We start from the raw sequence: 22,631 nt of genomic DNA, 5'->3' as shown, positions 1-22,631 counted from the left end.
CCTGGTGTAATTCATATGTGTGATTTCGTGACAAAACATAGTTTGGAGACGAGACAGACTACATAGTGATTCCTTCCTGGTGATCAGTCATGTAGTGTGTAAATCACAACAACTTCAATGCTGCCGATTACAAGAAAACAAGTCGTGTAGTGTGAACAGTACAGTGATCTGACGACTTTAAATGTTGTGTAGTGTGAACATAGCATGAGCTGAAATTTGCCTAGAAAGGGATATGAAACTCATGCAAGGAGCAATGGAATAGCAAGACTATGGGAAATGTTGTGCTTCTCGTTTATTTGTCCTTTTTTCAAGTTTCAAGACCCAAATGTCATTTTTCCCACACACCCCCTCCACCCCCCACATTAACGTAAGAGCCAGCCTATGGCTGCACCCAATTCCCCATGGAACCTCTGTAAACATGATTTAGTTGGTTGAACGGTTTGGATTTTCACCCACTTCTGTTATCACGGGTCATGGAACACCATACAACAGCAATGCAACAGGCATGGAGTCACTCCCCCATTCCCATGTAGAGTTTTCCTGGGTTCCCAGGCCATTTACCCCCCTCCCCCCCACCCTGACTGCCATGGTAAAGAGTACAGACTGCGTGACACACATTTATTTATCATTTTCTTTCCTGGGAAGGGCTCATCACCAGACGAGAGAGCTGGACGCTCCCGCTAGATGCCTGACGTACAACGTTAAAGCCACCTGTCTGGGTAGATGGCTGGCTGTTAATGCAAATAATCAAACAGCTACTGAGGAAATATGGGAAATCTAGCATAATGAAAAGTCATTTCTACTGTAGTATCTACTGCCACTTCACTACGAATGAGAAGCTACAACAGCCTTCTAAAAACACATCAGCCTAGTCATGTGTGAAAGTCATTTGACTGTATCCATATCAATATAGAATTATTTTCCTAAACAAACTTCCTGTAAAAACATCTTTGTTAAGACAAAAATCTTTTATTTCTTGTCACCCCCAGGGAACAGAGTGATTTCTTTTATTCTAAATTAAGAAATCCATCCATCCATCTTCTAATCACTTATGCTGGTCTTGGTCACTGGAGTAGAATATGTATTAATCTTAAAACTTGCATTCTTGTATGAACTGAAGAATAAGATGCAGGAAACAGGAGACATCTAGAAATCATGAAACCCAGGCACAGGAGCAGTATAGTATTTCTTTCCAAGGACACCACATAGAATTTTTTTTTTTAATTCTGGAATTTGGGCCAGTTCCGCAGCAAAGATTTGACTGCCCTTCACGGCTTAGAACACAGGCACGTCGCATGGATGCGTGTCCAGGCCCCGGAGTCATTCGGTGAAACAGGTTGGCCTGCAGTGACAGCCTAATAGCTTGCAAGGACATACCCAAAATGCATGACAGAACTCTAAAGAAAGTTTTGAAAACACATGTATGTAGTCAATTAGAGAGGGAAAAAATGAGCATCAGGCGAGGGGTGCATCTCCCTCATTGAGACATGCATGTGGAGTGGCTGACATGGAGAGCGTAGTGGTGCTGGCGGGGGGTGGTAAACGGCTTGCATTTATTCAATTAGGGCAGGGCAGGGGTCACAGAATTACATAAGAATTACATTACATTTGTGTTTGCATCTGCAACAGCTTGGGCATGTCCTGGACATTTCATTATGCTGCATCACAGCACTATGTAGGCTGGAAATGAAACTGATTGCAAAAGGGAAATATATGTGCATTTTTATGTGTTTGTTGGTTTGTGTTTGCTGTTTCTCTAAGAGTGTATTATCCCTTCATGATACAGTCAACCGCACGCCTGAAGATCGGGAAGTCACGGAGCTCCAGAGCTGCTGGGAGAAAGAGAGGCCAGTTTCTGGAGCAAGCCCAGAGGCAGCAAGAACTTCAGGCTTCAAGTTTTCCTTCAGCCACATTCAAAGGGACCTGTGGGCTGCATGACTTGTTTACAGATACTGTATCTGTTTCCACTTTAATTATTCAAAAGTTTGGCTTTGGAGACAACAGAACCAATTACAATTACACTGTTTCTACACGATAAAAGGGGAAGAAGTAGCAGCGTTTTACTGGGTTTTTTGCCAGACTCAAATTAACAACCCTGATGTTAAATTAACCCTGTCATTACTGTTCTGTAATGAAGAGGAGCAAGAGATAAATCTGTGAGTCAAGAGTAAGCACAGAGGAAGCAGCAGCTAATAGACACCAAGCTGGTTTATCTTAGATTAAGGACGTGAAACATGTTTACTGGTAAGTAGATGCCTACTATTTGCCTATGGAGTATTTTTTAAGTACTCCAAGCAATACCACACTTCACCCCATCTCCACCTCTGCTTCCTCATGACCCTCCAATGTGCTTCAAACATGGTGCGCCAAAGAAAAAATGGATTCAAGTTCTCACAAAACAAGTCTATAGAAACATTACTATTGGCCAGATTCATCTGTCAGCTGAAGCCATAGTTAGTTTAACTTATGAGCATCATAGTGTTTAAGCATGATTAGACGATTTCTCTTGCAACTGTGTGTACTGCTAAACAAATAAACAAACAAATAAATAATTGTTGTCATGCTGCAGACATATTTTTACCATACCCCTTCACTATACATATACTGAGAGTTTAAATCAGGGGTATTCAACTAAAATTTAAAGTTAGAGAAAATTTCTTGAAGCAAAGGTCCGGAAGATCATAATGTCCAACTATTTAGTGTGTTATATAATTAAGTAGCCTATTAGTTGTATCAACATTGCATTTAATCAATACCTGACTGTCAAATCAAATTAATTCAGTACAATTCAAATACTTTTTGACAATATTTATTGTCACGTGACATAGAATTGAACATATATGTATGACTACCGATATGTATAATGTTGAGTGTTATCACATGGGATGGCTGAACTTGCATGGATTTGGTCTGTACGTTTCCTCACCCATTAACATTAGAACCGCCGGGGTCTCCTTTAACAGCCAGCAGCACGTTTTTCGGCGTATCACACCATTCGTTTTTGTTAATGGACCATCACCGTTCACCCATCAAGAAAACAATGGGACAGTCAGTAATCCTCAAGTAGCAGAGTTACTGTCACCCTAAAAAGCCGTAAAAATCTAATACAGTCGTGTTTATGTCATATACTGTATATTAGTGTTCATGGATTTAAATATTGGTTTCGATAATCCCACACCAGTAATAAAATTAAAGTCTCGTTCTAAGATAAATACATACGAACTTATCACTAGGGCATGGGCGGTCATATTTCGAAAAGATATAAAACGTGACGTTATGTTTTTTCTCATATTTGTCTGAGTAACAACGCAAACGGAATGACAAGCCGTTTCAGGTGAAAACAGCGCATTTTACTTTTCATTTCAAATAAAACGCGAGGTTGCCAGCTTCAGCCAGCTGGCTGGAGTGAGATTTTCAATACGAGATGTCTGCACACATATGTAACAGTTCTTACCTTGTAAATAGTCTGCTTTTCTATTTAACTGTAAATACACTTTTGACGTAGCAAGATTTGGGTTTATAATTAAATAATATAGATTTTCCTGCGTGAGTCTGAAAGAGTGAGTGTCATGCCAGATGCTTGAGATTTGGCAACCCTGAAACCACCGAACTACGTCTTGTTTGGCGGTCAAAGGAGTTTGACGTTCATTGGCGTGGGAAACGGCAGTTCTAGTGCTAAACCACTACCGAAAAGACTGCAAACGCTGCGCCAGTTAAAATAGAAGCGTCCCGTCGGGTTTTAAATCTTCAAAACTTTCTGTTTTGACTATCGGTCAGGGTCCGTATGAGACAGCTTCTGGGTCCGGAAGCAGACCCGGTACGCCTGTTAGTGACCTCTGGTTTAAATCAACAAGGATTTAAATTAACAAGTATTTCCCATTTTGCCATGTATTAAGGCATAGCATGCCATTTTCTTTCTTGTTTTATAAACAAAAAAATTACAAAACACAACTGTCTCTGCTTATTTATACATAGGCTACACAACTACCTATAATTTTACTGTTGTTATGACTAAAAACACCAATCATTATTATTGGTATTATTATTAATGATTTTGACAAAAACATCCATTTGAGTATTAATATTTTATACGGCATTTGTTTGCTAACAAATCAAGATCTGTGACCTAGATAATTTATTTTCACAGGGAAACTGTAGATATACGCTCACTGAGCACTTTAGCGGGAACACCAGACTAGTACTGGGTAGGGCCTCCCTTTGCTATCAGAACAGTTCTAACTCTTCATGTTCTGGATTCCACAAGATGTTGGCAACATTCTTTAGAGATTCTTGTCCATGCTGGCCATGCAGGGATGCACATGGTCAGCAACAATACTCAAATAGGCTGTGTCATCCAAGCGATGATCGATTGGTATTAACGGATCCAAAATATACCAAGAAAACATTCCCTACACCATCACACCGCCAGCAGCCCCACCTGCCTGGAATCTTGACACAAGGCAGGTCGGGTCGGTGGATTCATGCTGTTGACAACAAATTCTGACCCCACCATCTGTGTGCCTCAGCAGAAATCGAGATTCATCAGACCAGGGTATTTTTTTCCAGTCTGCAGCTCGCCTATTTCGGTGAATCTGTGCCTACTGCGGCCGCAGCTTTTGGTTTTTGGCTAAGAAATGCGGAAGCCAACATGGTCTTCTGCTGCTGTAGCCGATCCACCTCCATGTTCAACGTGTTGTACATTTTGAGGTGCTTTTCTGCCCACCACAGTTGTCCAGGGTTATCTAAGTTACCACAGCCTTTCTGTCAGCACAAACCAGTCTGGCCATTACCCTCTGAACTCTCTCATCAAAAACTGGATGTTTTTTGTGTGTTTTGCATCATTCTGATTAAACAGGCATTCTGAGTGTGAAGATCCCAGTATATCAGCAGTTACAGAGATAATCAAATCAGCCCGTCTGGCACCAACAACTACGCCATGGTCAAAATCACTGAGATCACGTTTTTGTTTACCCCATTCTGGTGTTTGATATGAACATTAACTGAAGCTTCTGATGTATCTGCAGATGTGCAGCTGCCACATGATTAGCAGATAATTGCATTTATAAGCAGATGTACAGGTGTTCCTAATAAAGTGCTCAGTGAGTCTATATGCTGTGAATATGCATTGTGGATAAGTGCTAATGTACATTTGTTGTAGCTGAGAACTCACAGCGCTGTGGGGGTCAATCCTGGGACGCTCCATGGCAATCGTGATGCAGTTGAGGAAGATGATCACCAGGACAATATGGTCGAACATCTTGTGAGTGATGATCTTGTTGCACGTCACACGGAACCTGTTGGAATTCCGCTTCTTTCATCATTTGGCATTTTGAAAGGGTTCTTAAACCCTCTCCCTGGGACCTCCTAACACCGCTGTCGCACCCAATTCACCTAACATAGGATTAGCTGAATCACACGTTCTGTGAGTGGAATGCAGTAATGTACAGTATTATTTGGAATGAGGCAGCTTCCCTGGGGAGAGGTCTGGACACAAGCAATCAAACAGACAAACAGGCATTACAATAACAGCAAGTAGACACAATTACAAACAGAGTGCTTATATTGTACTGAACACCGAGACCCCAGCTGGTGAGAATCCACATTGTGAAGCAATGTTATGATCACTGAACAAGGAACTAAAGTTATTACTGAAACAATTTTGTGTTTTATTAAAAAATAAGTGCATTTCATTACAATTCAGCTCCCTGTGGAACCATTCTGACACATATGCAGCATGCAAAAAGCTGAGGGATAATTGATGCGATTAGGCCCCCCATAGTCAGGGCAAAGCAATGAAGACAGCGTTGACTACAGCACGATTCCTCTCTCCATCTTTCAACTCGGTGCCGGAGAATTCATACTCCAGTTATGCAAGTGGGGTTGTGGGTTGGGGTGCAGAAGCTGGAGCCTGTTGTCATGCCAACCCCCTCAGCAGGGTATCCGTGAAGCTGTGGGTTCCTCCACAAAGGAGGTAGACAGGGAGAGTCCACAAGCAAGAAGCCCCCCCCCCCCCCCCCACGCAGTTTCTCCCTCCCCAGCATCAGCCTATCCATAGAACCCTTCAGTGTCATGGAACCATTGTTCCGTGATGCGCATAGCCAGGATAACCTCCTGGCGGAGGAGGGTCTTAAGAGCAACGGAGAGCAAAGACTTAGCTCATGAAATGGATCAAAGACACTCAGCACCACAGAGAGCTGAATTATCACACCGAAAAGCTTTGGATCTTAAGAAAATCTAGCACATTTTGGTTGCAGGGAACACAAAACAATTGTTATATTCATATTGTGATCTACCTTCATTGGAAAGTGTTAAATTTAACCTGAAGATGAAGAAAAACAAACATACAAGAACTTATTATGACCCGAGAGTGCTTACTTAATTATTAAAATGCTCAGTTCTTAAGCGTTAGCAGAGTGCAACAAGCCTTGCATGTTTTCTCGCCTTCTTCCAGAATGTTCTCTTGATGAAGGCTAATGGAAGCTGACATGTGCTTCAATGACAGGCGGGGATGTGAAAACTCTGTTTGCCGGGAGCCTGCTATGCCCCACAAGTGTCAGCTGGGGCTCTTGTGCGGAACAAGCATTACAGTGAGTAAACGGGCAGATTGCAGGTGCATCTGAGGTAAGCCCAGAGTAAACGAGAAGCTCACCTGGACTGAGGGGGGAAAAGGTAGAGGGACCAAGTTCCTCTCTGCCGACACCACTCTGGCTGGCGCCTCTCAAACCACCCGAACAGCCGATCCTTGCGACTCTGGAAAGGTGGAGTTTGCAGCAAGGTTCCAGCATGATCAGTCCGGTAACACTATACTTAAAGCTCTCATCATAATGCATTCTAGATACCCGCGTAATACATTATAATGCATTCATAAAGTAAACACGGCTATAACTATTCATAAAAAACACATCACGCATTATACCCATGTTCCTAATGCACTGTAATGGTCAAAGAATTAAGGATGCTTTGTACTGCATTATGAAGGTATCTATAGTGCATTATAGATGATGGCTTCATATAGCGTCCATAACACATAATGAACATGGTTATAATGTGTTATGGCTTTTTATAAACATTATAGCCATGTTTATAATACTTTATGAATGCTTTATAATGCATTATACATGACTGCTTTAATTTAAGTGTTACCATAAGTTCTTTAGACATACTGTACTAACAGTCCCTTCTTGAAAAATTTCAATTTTTATAACAATGTGGAGAGCCTGCAACCCATCTGCAGAAGCAAAGGACACCAGGCAGGGGGTGGCCAGGGTGGCATGTCAGTTCATTATAAGGCAAACTGGAGATACTAATATACCTAAAGACATGTCTTTGAGCTGCAGGAAGAAGTCTGGGTATCAAGAGAAAACCTATACACATATGAAGAAGAAGCAAACTCTCCCAAACTTGCAGATGTCAGGCTATGGTGCCAGGTACTGTGGTTTCTGACGTGGCTCCTGACCAGGATCAGCCGTTCATCACTTAATTTTACTTTAAAAATCACCCCTCACTCTATTCAGAGGGGGAAGCATTGTTTCTGTAATTTCTCTAAATGGCATGAATGTCTTATTTGCCATTTGCACAAATGGATACATTGGAATTCTTGAGTTTTTGCATATTACCCCCACCACAGGTGAGGGTGAAGTTTGGGGTCGGAACGCAGGGTCAGCCATTTATTTGACACTCTTGGAGCATTTTTTTTTGGGGGGGAGGGAGAGTTTAGGGCCTTGCTCAAGTGACCAATACAGAAGTAACTATTCAGCCAAAGATGGGATTCAAACCTGCAACCTTCCATGACCTGGGCATAGAGGCCTAACCCACTGAGCCAGACAGCACTGTTCCGTTTGCCGCCATGCACCCACTGCTTTCCTCACCATGTTAACCTCTTCATCCCCATTGTCATCCTCACTGTGCGGGTCATCCAGGGACAGCTGGGGGGGCAGGGTGGTGCTGGGGGAGCTCTTGCCATTGCAGTCTATGCCCAGGTTAGGAGGCCGGGCGCTGTGCACGCTGGCTGTGCGGTAAAGGTAGGAGGGCACCTGCAAGGTGTCGGGGGGCAGGTCGAAGGAGCTCTTGGTCTCGACGGATTCCATGCGGCGGTGGCGCGGCCGGGGTAAGGAGTCAGCGCGGGACAGCGAGGCCTCGTCGCCCTCCGAGGTGCCCGCGCCCCCCCCCTCCTCGTCCGAGCTGGATTGGCCGTCCCCTGACAGCAGCGAGCGGCGTTCCCCGGACTGCCGCTTCTGCCGCTTGAGACTCGGGGCCCGGCCTAGGCTGTTCCAGCTAGAACGCCGGCTGTTCCAGCTACTGGCCGAGCTCCAAGGTGCGTATGGGGAGCTGCGTGCGCTGGACTGGAAGATCACATAGGGGACGGCCATCAGGGAACTCAGCAGCTACACTCAGGGTGCTTTAAATGGCACATAGTGGATTAGATACATGTTATTGCAGGAGTGCGTATAGTGGCATAGCCTCTGTGCACTGTAGATACACACTGTGGTTACATATCACAATTATGCACAATGGCTGCATACAGAGTAGATGATCATGGACACTAATTAAGATAATAAGGCCAGGATGAAGTCTCTACGCTCTAATACACTATAGATACACACAATGGTTACATATCATAATTATGCACAATGGCTGCATACAGAGTAAATGGTCACGAACACTGAACATGATACAAGATAATAAGACCAGGATGAAGACTGGGGGGGTGATGCACTGACCGGGGACTTGGCATCATGGCAGCCAGGCTCTACGGAGACGTTGCTACCTCTGCGTGACTCATAGCTCAGTGCAGGGTCGCCAATTCCGGAGATCTTTGGTACCGGCATGGGCGTGGCGGCGGTGTGAGTGATGAGGGGTGGGGTCAGGCTGTTCTTCATGTCCACATGGCCATTAATGGGCACCACTGCTGGGGGGGATGGGGGGGGGACTGGGCTTTCAGGACCTCACACTTGAATGGCATATTCAATATTTCCCCGAATACATTTCATTTTACAAAAGATCTAATGGTAATTGCAGGTAGAAATAAAGATTAACAGTATATGAAAAGATTACAAGAATTCCTCCGCTATCTTGGCATCTTAAGTATGTAGATTCAACTTGTCAACTTGATTTCCAGTTATATAAGCAAACATTAACTTCAGTATGAATGCATACAATCAGCTGCATCATTAGGTGTATTTTGAAGCAAACACGCTAGATGAACAAAATGTCTTATGTCAATAGTTGCATTTGAATGGATCCATCGATGCCGGAAAATAAGTGATTCTTACTCGTGTGTTTACATCTAAAGACCAATTGGTTTAGGCTTTACGTTAGCTGAAAACCCACCTCTGTCGCTTTCATCAAGGTGAGACACAGATTAATGACTGAATTGTCACTAAAGAAGTTTCTTTTTCTCAATTAGAAATAGAACACAAAGTAGATACAGTAAGAGATGAGGAAGAAGAAGGAGTAAGAGGAAGAATACAATATGAATGTGATTGTGACTCAGTAGAGCCAGAGTTATTGTTAATTCAGAAAAGACTTCAAACAATGAGCAGTGAAAAAAGGTGAAAGAACTGTTGAAAATATTGAAAGGTTTATTATATATTTATTCCCCTGTGAAACAAAAGAGGAAAAATTACAATTGTTTGATACCAAACACTGAGCGTTAAGGGATGGGTGGCACTCTTGGGGGGTATCTCAGCATGGGGGGGCATAAGGGGCAGGAGCTCCCTTGGTAAAATTTGCCATCCCGGGGAGGGGCCGGTTCTAGGTAAATTTTACAGTGGGCCCCCTGCCGTGATGGGCCCTAGTTCCGTCGCCCCCCATACCCCCCCATCTTTACCCTGACACTGCTTTTGAGTTCGAGTGTGCATGACCCACCTGCTGAGGCCGACCCATCTTTCTTGAGACCCCAGACGTCCTCCATGCTCCGAGCGTAGATATCGACTTCCGAGTCCGACTTGGAGGCATCGCCCTTCGTTGGGTGGTAAGAGAGAGCAGGTGAAGGGGGCCCCCAGGGTGGGAGGGTGGGAGCGTGTGGTCGTGGATGGTGATGCGTGGAATATGGGTTGGTGAGGTCCCTGTCCCCTTTGTACCATCCAACCCTCAGCGAGGAGCTCAGGGGATAGACAGTTCACATGAGGGAACACCCAACACTCACAGTCCAAACAGGCACAGAGGTCACATGCAGAAGGAGGCCCAGGCTGTGTATCATACCACACTGAAACGTCCAGTAAATGCCACCCCTTTGCTAAAATGCCCCAGGAAGCTTATCAACCTTGTTACATTATTTTATACTTCATGACAAATTTGTAGGATTTGTGTTGTTAACTGTTACTGTGTAGCAAAACTAGATTCGGGGGAAAAAGCGCATTTATGAAGGATGTATATTAATGTTTATATAATCTTCATAGAAGATATCCCATATTCATGCCATAAAAATTAGGGCCCTTATATACATCCCCTGGCTGTTTTTTCCCCAGTTGCTGTGCCCCGAGGCAATCGGGATTAACCACGCAGCAGAACCGTGGTACCGTTTCAGTGTGATTTAATACAAGTCATCTACCCTGTTTGTCAGAACCTCAGAACTGTTCAAGTTCATTTCCATCAGTTGTGCATATTTGCTGAGCAAATTACATTTAAATCAGGGCCATGGCATGAGGTCTGTGGACTTCAATGCCCAAGAACAGTTTCTTCATTTCTCTTCTAATAGTTTTTTTTTTTTTTTGATTTTGTGTGTCTTTGCTAATATGAAAGTTGCCTTTTTAAATGAAGAGCCATATTCCATCAAGAAAGGCCCGATTAGTAACACAGCCAATTGAGCTGACAGCTCTACACTTACAATTTATTTCAAATTAGCTTCTGCATTAGTTTGCTGTGCTTTCCATGCATCACTCTTCAATGTAATTTTTACAAGATATAAATGCAATATGAAGAGACAGTGATGATAATTCTGACAAAGATTTTGACCTGCGGTGCAACGCCTCTCTTTGGATTGTAAGGCCATTTATCCCTTTGGTGAAAAATAGTTCCTCTCTGGAAGTAAAGACACGGGAAGTTCTTACATTGTAGGAAGTTTATACGGAAACATATGAGAGATCTGTGAAGTACAAACCAATGAGAGCATTGCACCATTTTAGTATATCATATTAAAGAATAATAATTAAAGCACAACAGGTATAAAACAAAGCAACCAAAACAAAGCAAAAGAAACTGCAAAAATAGCTCACCACCACGAGGAAACACAACACATAAAAAAACAACAGCAAAGCAAATTAAGCAAACAAAACAATTAAGTCCCATGGGAACCCTCTCACTCTACACTCTGAGCTCTACTAAGGTGCCGGGGAGAGGAGCAATGCCAGGGTAAAAAAAAAGAGCTGTGATAGGTTGAACTGAGCAGAATAACACCACAAAGCATTATGGGTATCCCAGCGGTTCCTTCTCACCCTTGTTAGGCTAGCCAGTGGGACAGACAGAGGAGAGGGCTTTCTCCTGCTTTATTTACTCACAGTATGCCCATCCCTGTGCCATGGGCCCTTCTCATTCCCCTGGTCTGTAGTGGACAGATGGCTGTCTGGACAAGCCTTAGTTACCTGTGTCCTTACTCCCACTTTACCTTTCTGAGCAAAAAAGGGGGTTCAATTGTAAGAGAATGGCCAGGCTAAGGACTCTATAGTCATTAAAGATTTTAGTGCCCTTTAAATTTATATGATTACTTCTACTGTTTAAGCTTGCATAATACAATGGGATATTAAACACTAGAAGCACTTAAAGGTAAACACATCTTCATGTGAGATGAATTTATAAACAGAATATTAATATATTCTGAGTATATCAAGGAAAATACTTTGATATGCATAAAGGAATGAAACACCACTATCTACAGTTACCTGCCTAGAAGTCCAAATGACTTTATTTTTACACATATACACAAAAATAATGTAGTAGTGAGGAACACAGGAGTCAGTTCTAGGTATATAAGTATTTAGTGTATTATTTGCAAACTAGGGTGTAATGTTAAAAGCCAAATGAAATAAAATGACACTTGGATGGTCAATAGTTAAAATAAAATAGTTAAAGAAGTGACTTGTTCTGAATGAAGAATGGACAGAAATGTTTTCCTTTCTCCAGAAATTGAATTATGCAGTGTGGGTTTTGGAGAGGATGGTGACAAAGCAGTATTATAAAGCAACCCCCCTGTCCTGGGTTTTTTCAGTGGGGTTCTCTCACAGGATCACCTACCTTACTGCTGGGATGAGTGCAGTTACAGAATGGAATACACAAAGACACCGACTTGTCACTGAATGTTTGATGTTATGGTTGGTAAACAGACTTTTTTTCAAAGTCCCTTTAAATGGCTCAGGCATGCTGGTGGAAGCACCGCTGAAATCAGTTTATAGCACTATAGACTTTATATCTCTATAGACTCTACATTTAATACCATTCCGTTCAGCTCCTTTGTGTCATTTTCAATAACTTATCAGACTCTGAAAACACTATTCTGTCAATCAACAAAGGCTGAAACACCCAATAAGACCAGTAAATATTTACAATGATTGATCAATAGGAAAAAGACTTTTATTTTGACAGTTGGAATCTCCTCTCTTTTTTTTGGCACATGTGTTTGTCAAATGATGTATATAAATGGCAGCAATGTTTCCTCTGCTCTCACTTCGCCAGCCCACCTGATATCTGCCTCAGCCATGTTCTTCCCGGATTTCTCTGATTTCACGGAATCCTCTCAGAAATCTACAGCACAATCCTTTTAGCCGGATGAAGCAGGTGAGTCCCAAGACAGCATTGCTATAGGATTCGCAGCTAACGCGCCGAACCTGAGAACCTAAAAAGGGACTTCAAATCAAGTCTGCTTTCACATAAACGACATAAGCACAGGTGACACTATCCACCAACGTCAGGCCGGCCCGGTTAGTCTCACTGTGTGACGTCATGCGGAGAGCTACATACCCCCGAGTCTACAGGCAGCTGAATACAGCTCAGCCGGCCCAGAATGTCCTCCCTCTTGGACATTTCCTGAAGTGGAAATGTGCAAAGTTTGACCAGAGAGAAACAGGCAGCTACTGTGTACAGTGCGAGACAAGAGCACAAAGGGGCAGAAGCAGAAAGGGCTCGTTAAACGTGTAGTGATGAAAGAAAGCGGGACGCAGACACAAAGGGGCCAATGAGAGGGGGGTCAGCGGCGGGGGGGCGGAGCAGGTGCGAGTCCGGCACTGTCATCCGACAAAACCATGAGGATTCGCACATGGTGGTCACATGCAATCGTGTCAACAGTGCTGAAAAATGAGCTGCCATTTACAGACTGATCTTCCACTTGCACGCATGATACCGGTTTGTGTATCGCTAATGCCGAGCTGTCAAACAGCACATTCTGTGTAAAAGTCCAACGGACCTGCCTCCATACCTGTCGCATTCAAAGGAAACATCTGTTCATTTTGCAGTTAGCAGTTTGTGGTAAGGCACAATGGACCTGGTTCATAATTTTACGTTTAACGCGAAAACAGGTGTCATTTTTAAAGTGTAAATCTCACATTAAACCGAGCCTCTGAAATTGTTGTTCCATAGGAGAAACTGAGGCCCATCAGGTGATTAAAAACTGGATTGTAAAACGTGGCTGATGAGTGTGTCAAGACGTGTATGTGTGTGTGGTGTGGGTGTGTGTGTTTCTGAAATTATTACGTGGTGGGGACCAGATTTTTCCACAATGTGATAAAAAAAAGTCTTTAACTTTTTACCTTGTGGGGACATATTTCCAGTCAATTTTATAAAAACCTGTGACTGTAATCAGAAAATTAAAAATACCAGAAGTCTTGTATTTCGTTTGCTGTGGCCTGGTTTGAGATAGTGTGAAGGTTACTGGGAAGGGAGTCAAACCACTGAAACAGCATATGGTGCAGGAGTGAGAAACAGGAACAGACTGAATCGAAGTCTATCGGTTCTATTACATCTCTAACATGTATATATACCTTCTTTTACCCTTATGCAGCAGGGTATTTTTCACTTTAACTGTCTTGCTTAAGAGTGCAGCCACCAGCTTCTGAGACCTGTCTCATATCAATCATCAATGTAATTGTTAATAATATGATAAACAGAGGTGTTACCACACACTGGCTTTTATCTTATTACAGCAAAAGATGAGACGTTTTGTTCTGGACAGAGGATCAGAATCTCCGGATCCGCGTTCCGCATACGTCACTCACCCTGCTGTTCCCTAGCAACCCTGACGCACTGCAAAGTTCAGCCAACTAAAAATAAACTACATGTTTGCAGGAAGGAAGGCGAGTCCAGAAGTAAATAAACAAATAAAAGTAAAGCGAATAGCTTTGGGAGGTAAAGAAAGAATGAATGATAGAGCTGAGAGCCAAGCTATCGGGTAGCTGTGGCATACAGGCGGCAGGCAGGGGCCTGCAGTCAGGGGGCCCTGAAGGGACGAGACCACGTTTCCTTGAGCGACGCAATGAAAGAAAGCAGCAACGCTTCGGCATGAACACCCATGCGGGTAGCAAGGGGGAGGGGGGGAGGCATCGCAAAATTTGAGAGGGACACACACCCTCAGGTGCTGTTACTCAGCTCAAAGCCAGCCATCGTGCAAGGCTATGCTGTGTTCCCGCACGGGACCACCGAGAAAGATCGGACGCTAAAAAACAACAACAGCAGAATATACGTGATGTCCCCTTGGTGACTGGAGACCTAATGGGTTTCTTTGAGGGCTTTCAGGTCTTTTTAAAGCTGTGTCCAGAGCCGTAATACAAAACGGAAACCTGAAAACACATTTCTTTGTCTGCACTGATGTCGTGGCCAAGCTATTTATCTCTGGCAAGGGGGATGCAGTGACTATGGTATCTTGGCAGAATGGAGAGGACCAAGTCTCAGTGATCTCCTGGGGCCATGGTGTACTGGTCTGTCTGTGCAAATGTCCTGCATTGGTTTGTCAGGCTGTGCACATGAAAATGCATTAACATGCATCTGCATGTGGTAACACCTTCCCACCACTGCTACACAAAGTAATATTTACTAAAAAAATGCATATAAGAACTATATAACTACATATATGTTCCTGGTCCTGTCTAACCCATTATGCTTTCATGCAAAACAATTGTCTCAATGCTTCATCGTAAGCTACAGGTTGTAATAATATAATCCATTTTTGGATCATATGTTTTTGATGTGTTTGTGGAAAACATAACAAATTGTCAAATCAAACTTTATTTTAGTTTTTAGATTCAAGCATGAAGGGAGAAAAGTATGTGCAGCGCAGTGTGCTGTTTGGATTTTTTTTCCCCGCTGCGAACACCCTTGCAAATCTCGGGAAAACAAAAATCAAAAAATGTCAGGGCGCGTCACAGCGAAATTCAGTCATCTGCTCAATCACGCCTCATTGAATTAAGAGATCTGCTGGCGCAGCACAGAGGGTGCCTCAGGACCATGACCGCAAAGTGATTATTACGAGTTCCTGTGAGTTTTCGGCCCAGTGACTGAACGAGGCCCAGAAGCATGGGGCTGACCAGATTGGTGCCTGCATGGTCCAACACTTGCATAGTCATCATGCTGCTCTGACAGCGAGAGACGGCATTGAGTTCTGCCGCGGTTCAGGACATCCTACACTTAAGCAGAAGCAGCCTTCATTTTTTTATGCTGCCTCAGATCTACATCTTGAAAGAGAGCAGCCCCTGATATTTGCTGTCTGAGTACGTCTCCCAGCAGGAGAAGACAAAGCATCAGTTCAGCTGCAGTTCAGCGAGAAGGAGGCCCCATTGCAAATAAAACAGAGTTTGAGGCGAGATTTGTGATTATGTCTCATACAGCCAAGATTATGACAAAGCAACTCAGAATTCTCCTGCCAAAAACATATTACCTGGAGTCCTGTACCACAACTTACATCCTAAACAAACACTCGAACGTCCCATTTAATTATTCTTTTAAGATGTGCACAAATAGACCCTGTTAATGTGGTCGGTGTCAAAAGGTTTTAGCAACACTGAGGAGAAAGGAAAGGAGAGGAGGACATAGAAGAAGAGGTGAGATGTGCCTGGAGCCAAGAGACCATGTGACAGGCTGGAGCTGAACTTCAGCACATGATCTCCCACGGTGGTCTGACACGCTGAAGGCCACAGATGGCCTCCTGCAAACGACTGGCATGAGACAAAGAGCAAAGAGTAAGTGTGAGAGGAGGAAAAGGTGTGAGCCAAACGGGCGGGTTGAGCTGGAAATAAAGATTGCGGTAAGGAGAGTGGAGACAGAAGGAATATGAGAAAAGGGAGGGAAAAGCCAGACGGAACAGACTGCAGGCTGAAACAGAGCAACTTTACCTCTGTCTGGAAGCCCTCGACCAGAATGGCCACCAGCAGGTTGAATAGAACGTAGTTGCCAAAAGTCATGAGGGCGATGAAATACAGCGCTGCCCACGGGGAGGTGGAGGCCATGCCGTTGTACAGCACTTTGTTCCAGTCTTCCTGAGTCAGGATCTGGAGCACACCACACAGCATATAATAAGGAACCCAAAGGACAGAACCAGCTCAAACCTTTTTGGGACCCTAAGCAAAATTTGAATAACCTAGCTGTCATTTGTCATCTTCTTTCTCATTCTGACAGACTGATCAGATGAGGGGCCCCCTGGTGGCTGCTGGGCCCTAGGCAGCTACTTAGTTCACTTATGCCTTGGGCCCGACCTGCCAAAGAACATACGCATGAATCGTGGCCTAAGGACCCTGCAAGCTCACCTGGAAAACAGTGACGATGGCCCAAAGCAGCGAATCAAAGTTCTTGCGGTCAGGCAAGGTGTCCCCATCCCGCTCAGAGCCGAACTTGCAGCCAAAAAGGTGCATTCCCAATATACTGCAAACAGAAATACAGGAACAAAATATGCAAAGAAAGAATGCAACGTCTCACTCGATTTGTTTTTTTTTCTGTTTCTTTTTAAAATCATTATTTATACGTTCTTCCTTCTTTTCATTTTTTCCCATTTGCACATTTTAAATAACATTAACATTAATCAAGGTTTGTATAGGGATATCCGTATCCTTCTCCAGTTTGTGAGTTTGGCTCCTCTTCACAGAGCAGTGGGTGTTTATTTAGTTACATATTTCCATTTTGAAGCCCACAGCACATTCTTCCTTGGCTTTTTTTAATACATTTTGTTTGCATGCTTGCCAAACCACGGCCGAGCTCACAGACGCTCTACAAAAAAAAAAAAAGAAAATATCTGAAATGCCAGCATCCTAGTTTTATTTGGAGGGAAGTCACAGGTCAGATGAGTGACAATGTCACATCTCTTACAATATACCATTGGGAGGGCATGGACTACCACACATTACGATTAACTTCTCTTCCCTGTCAGTCTCACCTGAAGATGAATATGAAGAGCATGAGCAGCATGCAAAAGGTGGCTACATTGTCCATGGTCTTCATCAGCACCACTAGCTGTCTCTGCAGAGCTGGCATGAAACGCACCAGCTTCAGCACGCGCATCAGCCGGAAGGTCCGCAGCACCGACAGACCGCCGCCCTGCTGGCCGACTATCTCCCACACGCTGTGCGAGTTTGATGAAGACGGGATGTTTTAAAGCACATGACCCCAAAGCCAGGCAAAATCATCACAGCAATGCAAATTCTACTTATTAACACTAATACGTGAAACATATTAGTTAATCTTTTTTTGTTCATTTTTGGAACTTTGAAGACTTCGAGTTTCCTTCACCTGATCACCACAATGATTCCGTCAAAGATATTGTAAGGATTCTTAATGTAGCCAAAGGGTCCGTACACCAGGACCTTCAGAAGCATCTCCAGAGCAAACAGGCTGGTGAAGACAATGTTGCTGATCTCCAGGGCATTGGTCAGCTCGTCAGGCTGGGCAAGGGAAAAGTCAAAGGCAAGTCAGGAGAGAGAGAGATGGGGGGAAGTCAGAGACATACACAACATCACACTCACATTCGCTGAATTCATAGGGGTTGTTGTCTTCATATTAATAATGCCTTAATGTTAGGCCACACACTTTTGTGTTAGAACAAAGGGGTAAGAAACAAAACAATACATCATCTATTTCTATACCCTTGTTTTGGCTAAAATTCAAGCCCAGGGTTACAGAACAAAAAAGAACTCACTGTATACACAAAAGTTTTTTGTTTTTTTTATCTTCCTCAAATTCAAATTGTACTATTAAAGGACGTTAAAGCATTTGCCCTTCATTGAATCTCTTGACCATTGTGTCCATAATACTTCATGCAATGCCTCTAGAGTCCAAACCACATTTAGAGCATATAATAGAATGAGGCTTGATACCAGCTCCAATACAAGATAGAGCAGTAACTGAGAGAGAGGAGCAAGGCAATCTTCCTTCCTGTCTTAACAATTCACAGCACTTGTTAGATTCCCTGCTGATGTCCTTTACACAGCCAGGATATGTTGGGGAACAGCATACCTGAGACCATTTTGACATCTTAAAAGTAAAACTTAGCCCATTCTTGTGACACATAATTCCAAAAGTGTCTCTTTCTACAATCTGCCTCTGATGCCTAAATGTTATCTCATAAAGGTCGATCACTTATCTAATCCAATGTGATCTGTCCGTCGGGCTCTAAGCCAAGTCTGCCATTTGGTATGCTGTTGGCTCCAAACACTTTGCTTCGCACCATACTTTAGCTTAAAAGTCTTTCGAGCACCACATGATATCTTTCGCATTGCATGGAACAAAGGTACATTTCATGACAAACAACTGCAAGCCAGTTCCATTACAATAAAGGGAAGTGGATAAGAGAGAACTCAATGATCTGCGAGCAGATGACAAAGTACTTAACAGGATTTTTTCACTAAAAGCGCTAGCGCTGCTGCCCACCATGCACTGTGGATGACAGACGGACTGCTTATATTACCAGCGTCCTGGACTGCTGGGATGGTGCTAATGTATCTCTGCCATCAGCCAACTTTGATTATTTAACACCAAGTTAAATACACACAGTGGGCAGACAATGTCCCAGTCATATCGCTCACTTGGGTTTTACAATTGCTAGAGATGCAAGTAAACTCAAATATTATCCATCCATCCATCCATTTTCAATACCCTGTGTGTCCTGTTCAGGATTGCAGGGGTTGGAAGCCTATCCTGGAAACTATGAGTGCAAGGTGGGGAACAATCCAGGATGGGGCACATTATAAACTATTGTTTTCACTTTTTAGCTGTATTTTGACACTGGTTATTGTTTGCCCGTGTTTTCATATACAATGAACTTTTAATTACCATCTGTCTTGTATTTTATTAACAGGCAAACAGAAATACTAGTGATGGAAGACAGGACATTATGTGTCCATTATTATCATTATTTTCTCCATATACAAAAAACAAACAAAACAAAATGAAAAACAAAAGAAGAGATGATAAAAAAGCTGTCCTGAGTACAACAACTGTCAGATCAAGCTGATAGTTAAAAAATGTAAGTGTGCCTGACTGTTTCATGCCCAGACAAACATTAAATCTGACAGGCTATGATTTAAAAATACTATAAAAAAAATAAACTCACTTGCTGTCAGTCCCATATCTCTAATTCTGTTGTTCAGAATCACTGGTTTTGAAACATGTACCTACCTACTGTACCATCCATCCATCCACCTTTCAGCCATTATTCTGGTTGGGGGGTATGGTTCTAAAGCCCAGAAGCCCATCCCAGACAGCATAGGGTAAATGGCAGTGCTATGCTCTAAATGAGATGCCAGTCCATCTCAGACCACACACATGCATATACACATACACATATACAAATACAAATCTTATACAATGGACTTTTGAGAAGCAACAACAGAACAGTGTCCAGGTCGCTACATGATGGTAGTGGAGGAAAACGTTGCCCGACTCGCTCCTCCAAAGTACCCCAAGGTGGCTCCATCATGTTCAGATCTGGTGATTGTGCAGGCCATGGGAGATGTTCAACTTCACTGTTCATCAAACCACTCTGTTACCAGTCTTGTTGTGCGTATTAGTGCATTATCACCCTGATCCACAGCACCATCTTCAAGGTACAATATTCGAACCATTGGGTGAACATGTATGTGGTCCTCTCCTGGAGCCGACACCTTATCGTGGTGGAGGGGTTTGCGTGTTCCAATGATCCCAGGAGCTATGTTGCCTGGGGCTTTATGCCCCTGGTAGGGTCACCCAAGGCAAACAGGTCTTGGGTGAGGAACCAGACGAAGTGTGGCTCACTAGACCCCTAATGGAAAGAAAAACATTAGATCCATGATTTCCCTTGCCCGGACGCAGGTCACCGGCTTCCCCCCCAAGCAGGCCCAAGCATATAGTGAGGGTCTGCTGGGAACGTCTGGCGGAATTCCCTGTCAGGAGGAGCTTCAACTCCTACCTCCAGCAGAACTTCTCCCATGTTCCGGGGGAGGCGGGGGACATTGAGTCCGAATGGGCCATGTTCCCTGCCTCCATTGTGGCGGCGGCTGACCGGAGCTGTGGCCGTAAGGTGGTCAGTGCCTGTCGCGGCGGCAATCCCCGAACCCGTTGGTGGACACCAGTGGTGAGGGATGCCGTCAAGCTGAAGAAGGAGTCCTATCAGGCCTTTTTGACCTATGGGACTCCAGAGGCAGCTGACAGGTACCGGCGGGCTGAGAGGAATGCAGCTTCAGCGGTCGCCAAGGCAAAAACTCGGGTGTGGGAGGAGTTTGGCGAGGCCATGGAAAAAGATGCCTTCGAGGAGATTCTGGTCCACCATTCGGTGTCTCAGGGCGAGAAAGCGGTGCAGCATCAACACTGTTTATGGTAGGGATGGGGCACTGCTGACCTCAACTAGGGACATTTTGGGTCGGTGGAGGGAGTACTTCGAAGACCTCCTCAATCCCACCAACATGTCTTCTAATGAGGAAGCCGAGTCTGGGGACTTGGAGGTGGACTCCCCTATCTCTTGGGCCGTGGTCGCTGAGGTGGTTAAAAAGCTCCTCAGTGGCCGGGCCCGGGGGTGGATGAGATCCGGAGTGTTTTGTGGACTTGGAGAAGGCATTCGACCGTGTCCCTCGGGGAGTCCTGTGGGGAGTGCTCCGGGAGTATGGGGTGCCGAGACCATGGTCCTCAGCCGGAAAAGGGTGGAATGCTCTCACTGGGTCGGGGAGGGGTTCCTTCCCCAAGTGGGGGAGTTTAAGTATCTCGGGGTCTTGTTCACGAGTAAGGGAAGGATGGAGCGGGAGATCAACAGGCGGATCGGTGTGGCGTCAGCAGTGATGGGGGCACCGCATCGGTCTGTCGTGGTGAAGAAGTAGCTGAGCCAAAAGGCAAAGCTGTCGATTTAGCATCAACACTGTTTATGGTAGGGATGGGGCACTGCTGACCTCAACTAGGGACATTTTGGGTCGGTGGAGGGAGTACTTCGAAGACCTCCTCAATCCCACCAACATGTCTTCTAATGAGGAAGCCGAGTCTGGGGACTTGGAGGTGGACTCCCCTATCTCTTGGGCCGTGGTCGCTGAGGTGGTTAAAAAGCTCCTCAGTGGCCGGGCCCGGGGGTGGATGAGATCCGGGGTGTTTTGTGGACTTGGAGAAGGCATTCGACCGTGTCCCTCGGGGAGTCCTGTGGGGAGTGCTCCGGGAGTATGGGGTGCCGGGCTTCCTTATAAGGGCTGTTCGGTCCCTGTATGACCGGTGTCAGAGCTAGGTCCACATGGTCGGCAATAAGTCAGACTCATTTCCGGTGAGGGTTGGACTCCGTCAGGGCTGCCCTTTGTCACCGATTCTGTTCATAGTTTTTATGGACAGAATTTCTAGACGCAGCCAGGGTGTTCAGAGTGTCCGGTTTGGTGACCTCAGGATTAGGTCTCTGCTTTTTGCAGATGATGTGGTTCTGTTGGCTTCATTGGACCCACGGCTCTCACTGGGACAGTCCGTAGCCGAGTGTGAAGCGGCTGGGATGAGAATCAGCACCTCCAAATCCGAGACCATGGTCCTCAGCCGGAAAAGGGTGGAATGCTCTCACTGGGTCGGGGAGGGGGTCCTTCCCCAAGTGGGGGAGTTTAAGTATCTCGGGGTCTTGTTCACGAGTAAGGGAAGGATGGAGCGGGAGATAAACAGGCGGATCGGTGTGGCGTCAGCAGTGATGGGGGCACCGCATCGGTCTGTCATGGTGAAGAAGGAGCTGAGCCAAAAGGCAAAGCTGTCGATTTACCAGTCGATCTACATTCCTACCCTCACCTATGGTCATGAGCTGTGGGTAGTGACCGAAAGAACTAGATCGCAAGTACAAGCGGCCAAAATGAGTTGTCTCCACAGGGTGGCTGGGCTGGAGATTGGCATGCGTACGAATGACCAATGGTTTGGCTATAGCAGCCCGACCATGAATATTGACAGGTTAGTACCAGGACATCCCTTTCAGTCAGTTTCCTCTTGCATCCACAGTTACTCCTATTGGATGCGGTCCGTTCTTCGTGGTGGTTTGCTGTTATTACCCTGGATACCATGGCTCTCGATACACCACAAACACTTGCTGTCCTGGTCACAGATGTGTCAGTGAGACATGCACCTACAATTTGTTCGCTTTTGAACTGTTATGTGGATATGTTGTGTGGATTGCAATATTTTATGCACAGCTGTTTTATGGCTTGTGATGGTATGTACAATCAAGGAAGATTGGCTACCAGGTCGCA

General features: G+C 44.6%; 1 protein-coding gene across 4 annotated transcripts in view; it reads right to left on the bottom strand.

Annotated features, from left to right (window-relative positions):
- The window catches only part of cacna1g (calcium channel, voltage-dependent, T type, alpha 1G subunit), a 190,334-nt gene that overhangs the window by 47,381 nt on the left and 120,322 nt on the right, over window positions 1–22,631 (bottom strand). For 2 of the 4 annotated variants that reach the window (XM_072712213.1, XM_072712214.1), the window contains exons 11-20: window positions 17,701–17,852; window positions 17,348–17,533; window positions 16,725–16,839; window positions 16,314–16,469; window positions 12,955–13,020; window positions 9,868–9,961; window positions 8,721–8,905; window positions 7,869–8,342; window positions 6,650–6,750; window positions 5,171–5,294 (exon numbers count right to left, since the gene is read on the bottom strand). In XM_072712213.1, the coding sequence (XP_072568314.1) occupies window positions 5,171–5,294; window positions 6,650–6,750; window positions 7,869–8,342; window positions 8,721–8,905; window positions 9,868–9,961; window positions 12,955–13,020; window positions 16,314–16,469; window positions 16,725–16,839; window positions 17,348–17,533; window positions 17,701–17,852 (1,653 nt within the window). Of the gene's footprint in view, window positions 1–5,170; window positions 5,295–6,649; window positions 6,751–7,868; window positions 8,343–8,720; window positions 8,909–9,867; window positions 9,962–11,498; window positions 11,610–12,954; window positions 13,021–16,313; window positions 16,470–16,724; window positions 16,840–17,347; window positions 17,534–17,700; window positions 17,853–22,631 lie in introns of all 4 variants that reach the window. The other 2 variants (XM_072712211.1, XM_072712212.1) reach the window with 2 other exon arrangements.

This window comes from Paramormyrops kingsleyae, chromosome 5, assembly GCF_048594095.1.
Source record: "Paramormyrops kingsleyae isolate MSU_618 chromosome 5, PKINGS_0.4, whole genome shotgun sequence".
In the NCBI taxonomy this organism is placed as follows: domain Eukaryota; kingdom Metazoa; phylum Chordata; class Actinopteri; order Osteoglossiformes; family Mormyridae; genus Paramormyrops; species Paramormyrops kingsleyae.
Note: the sequence above shows the minus strand (reverse complement) of the source record. Positions and strands in the feature narration are given on the sequence as shown.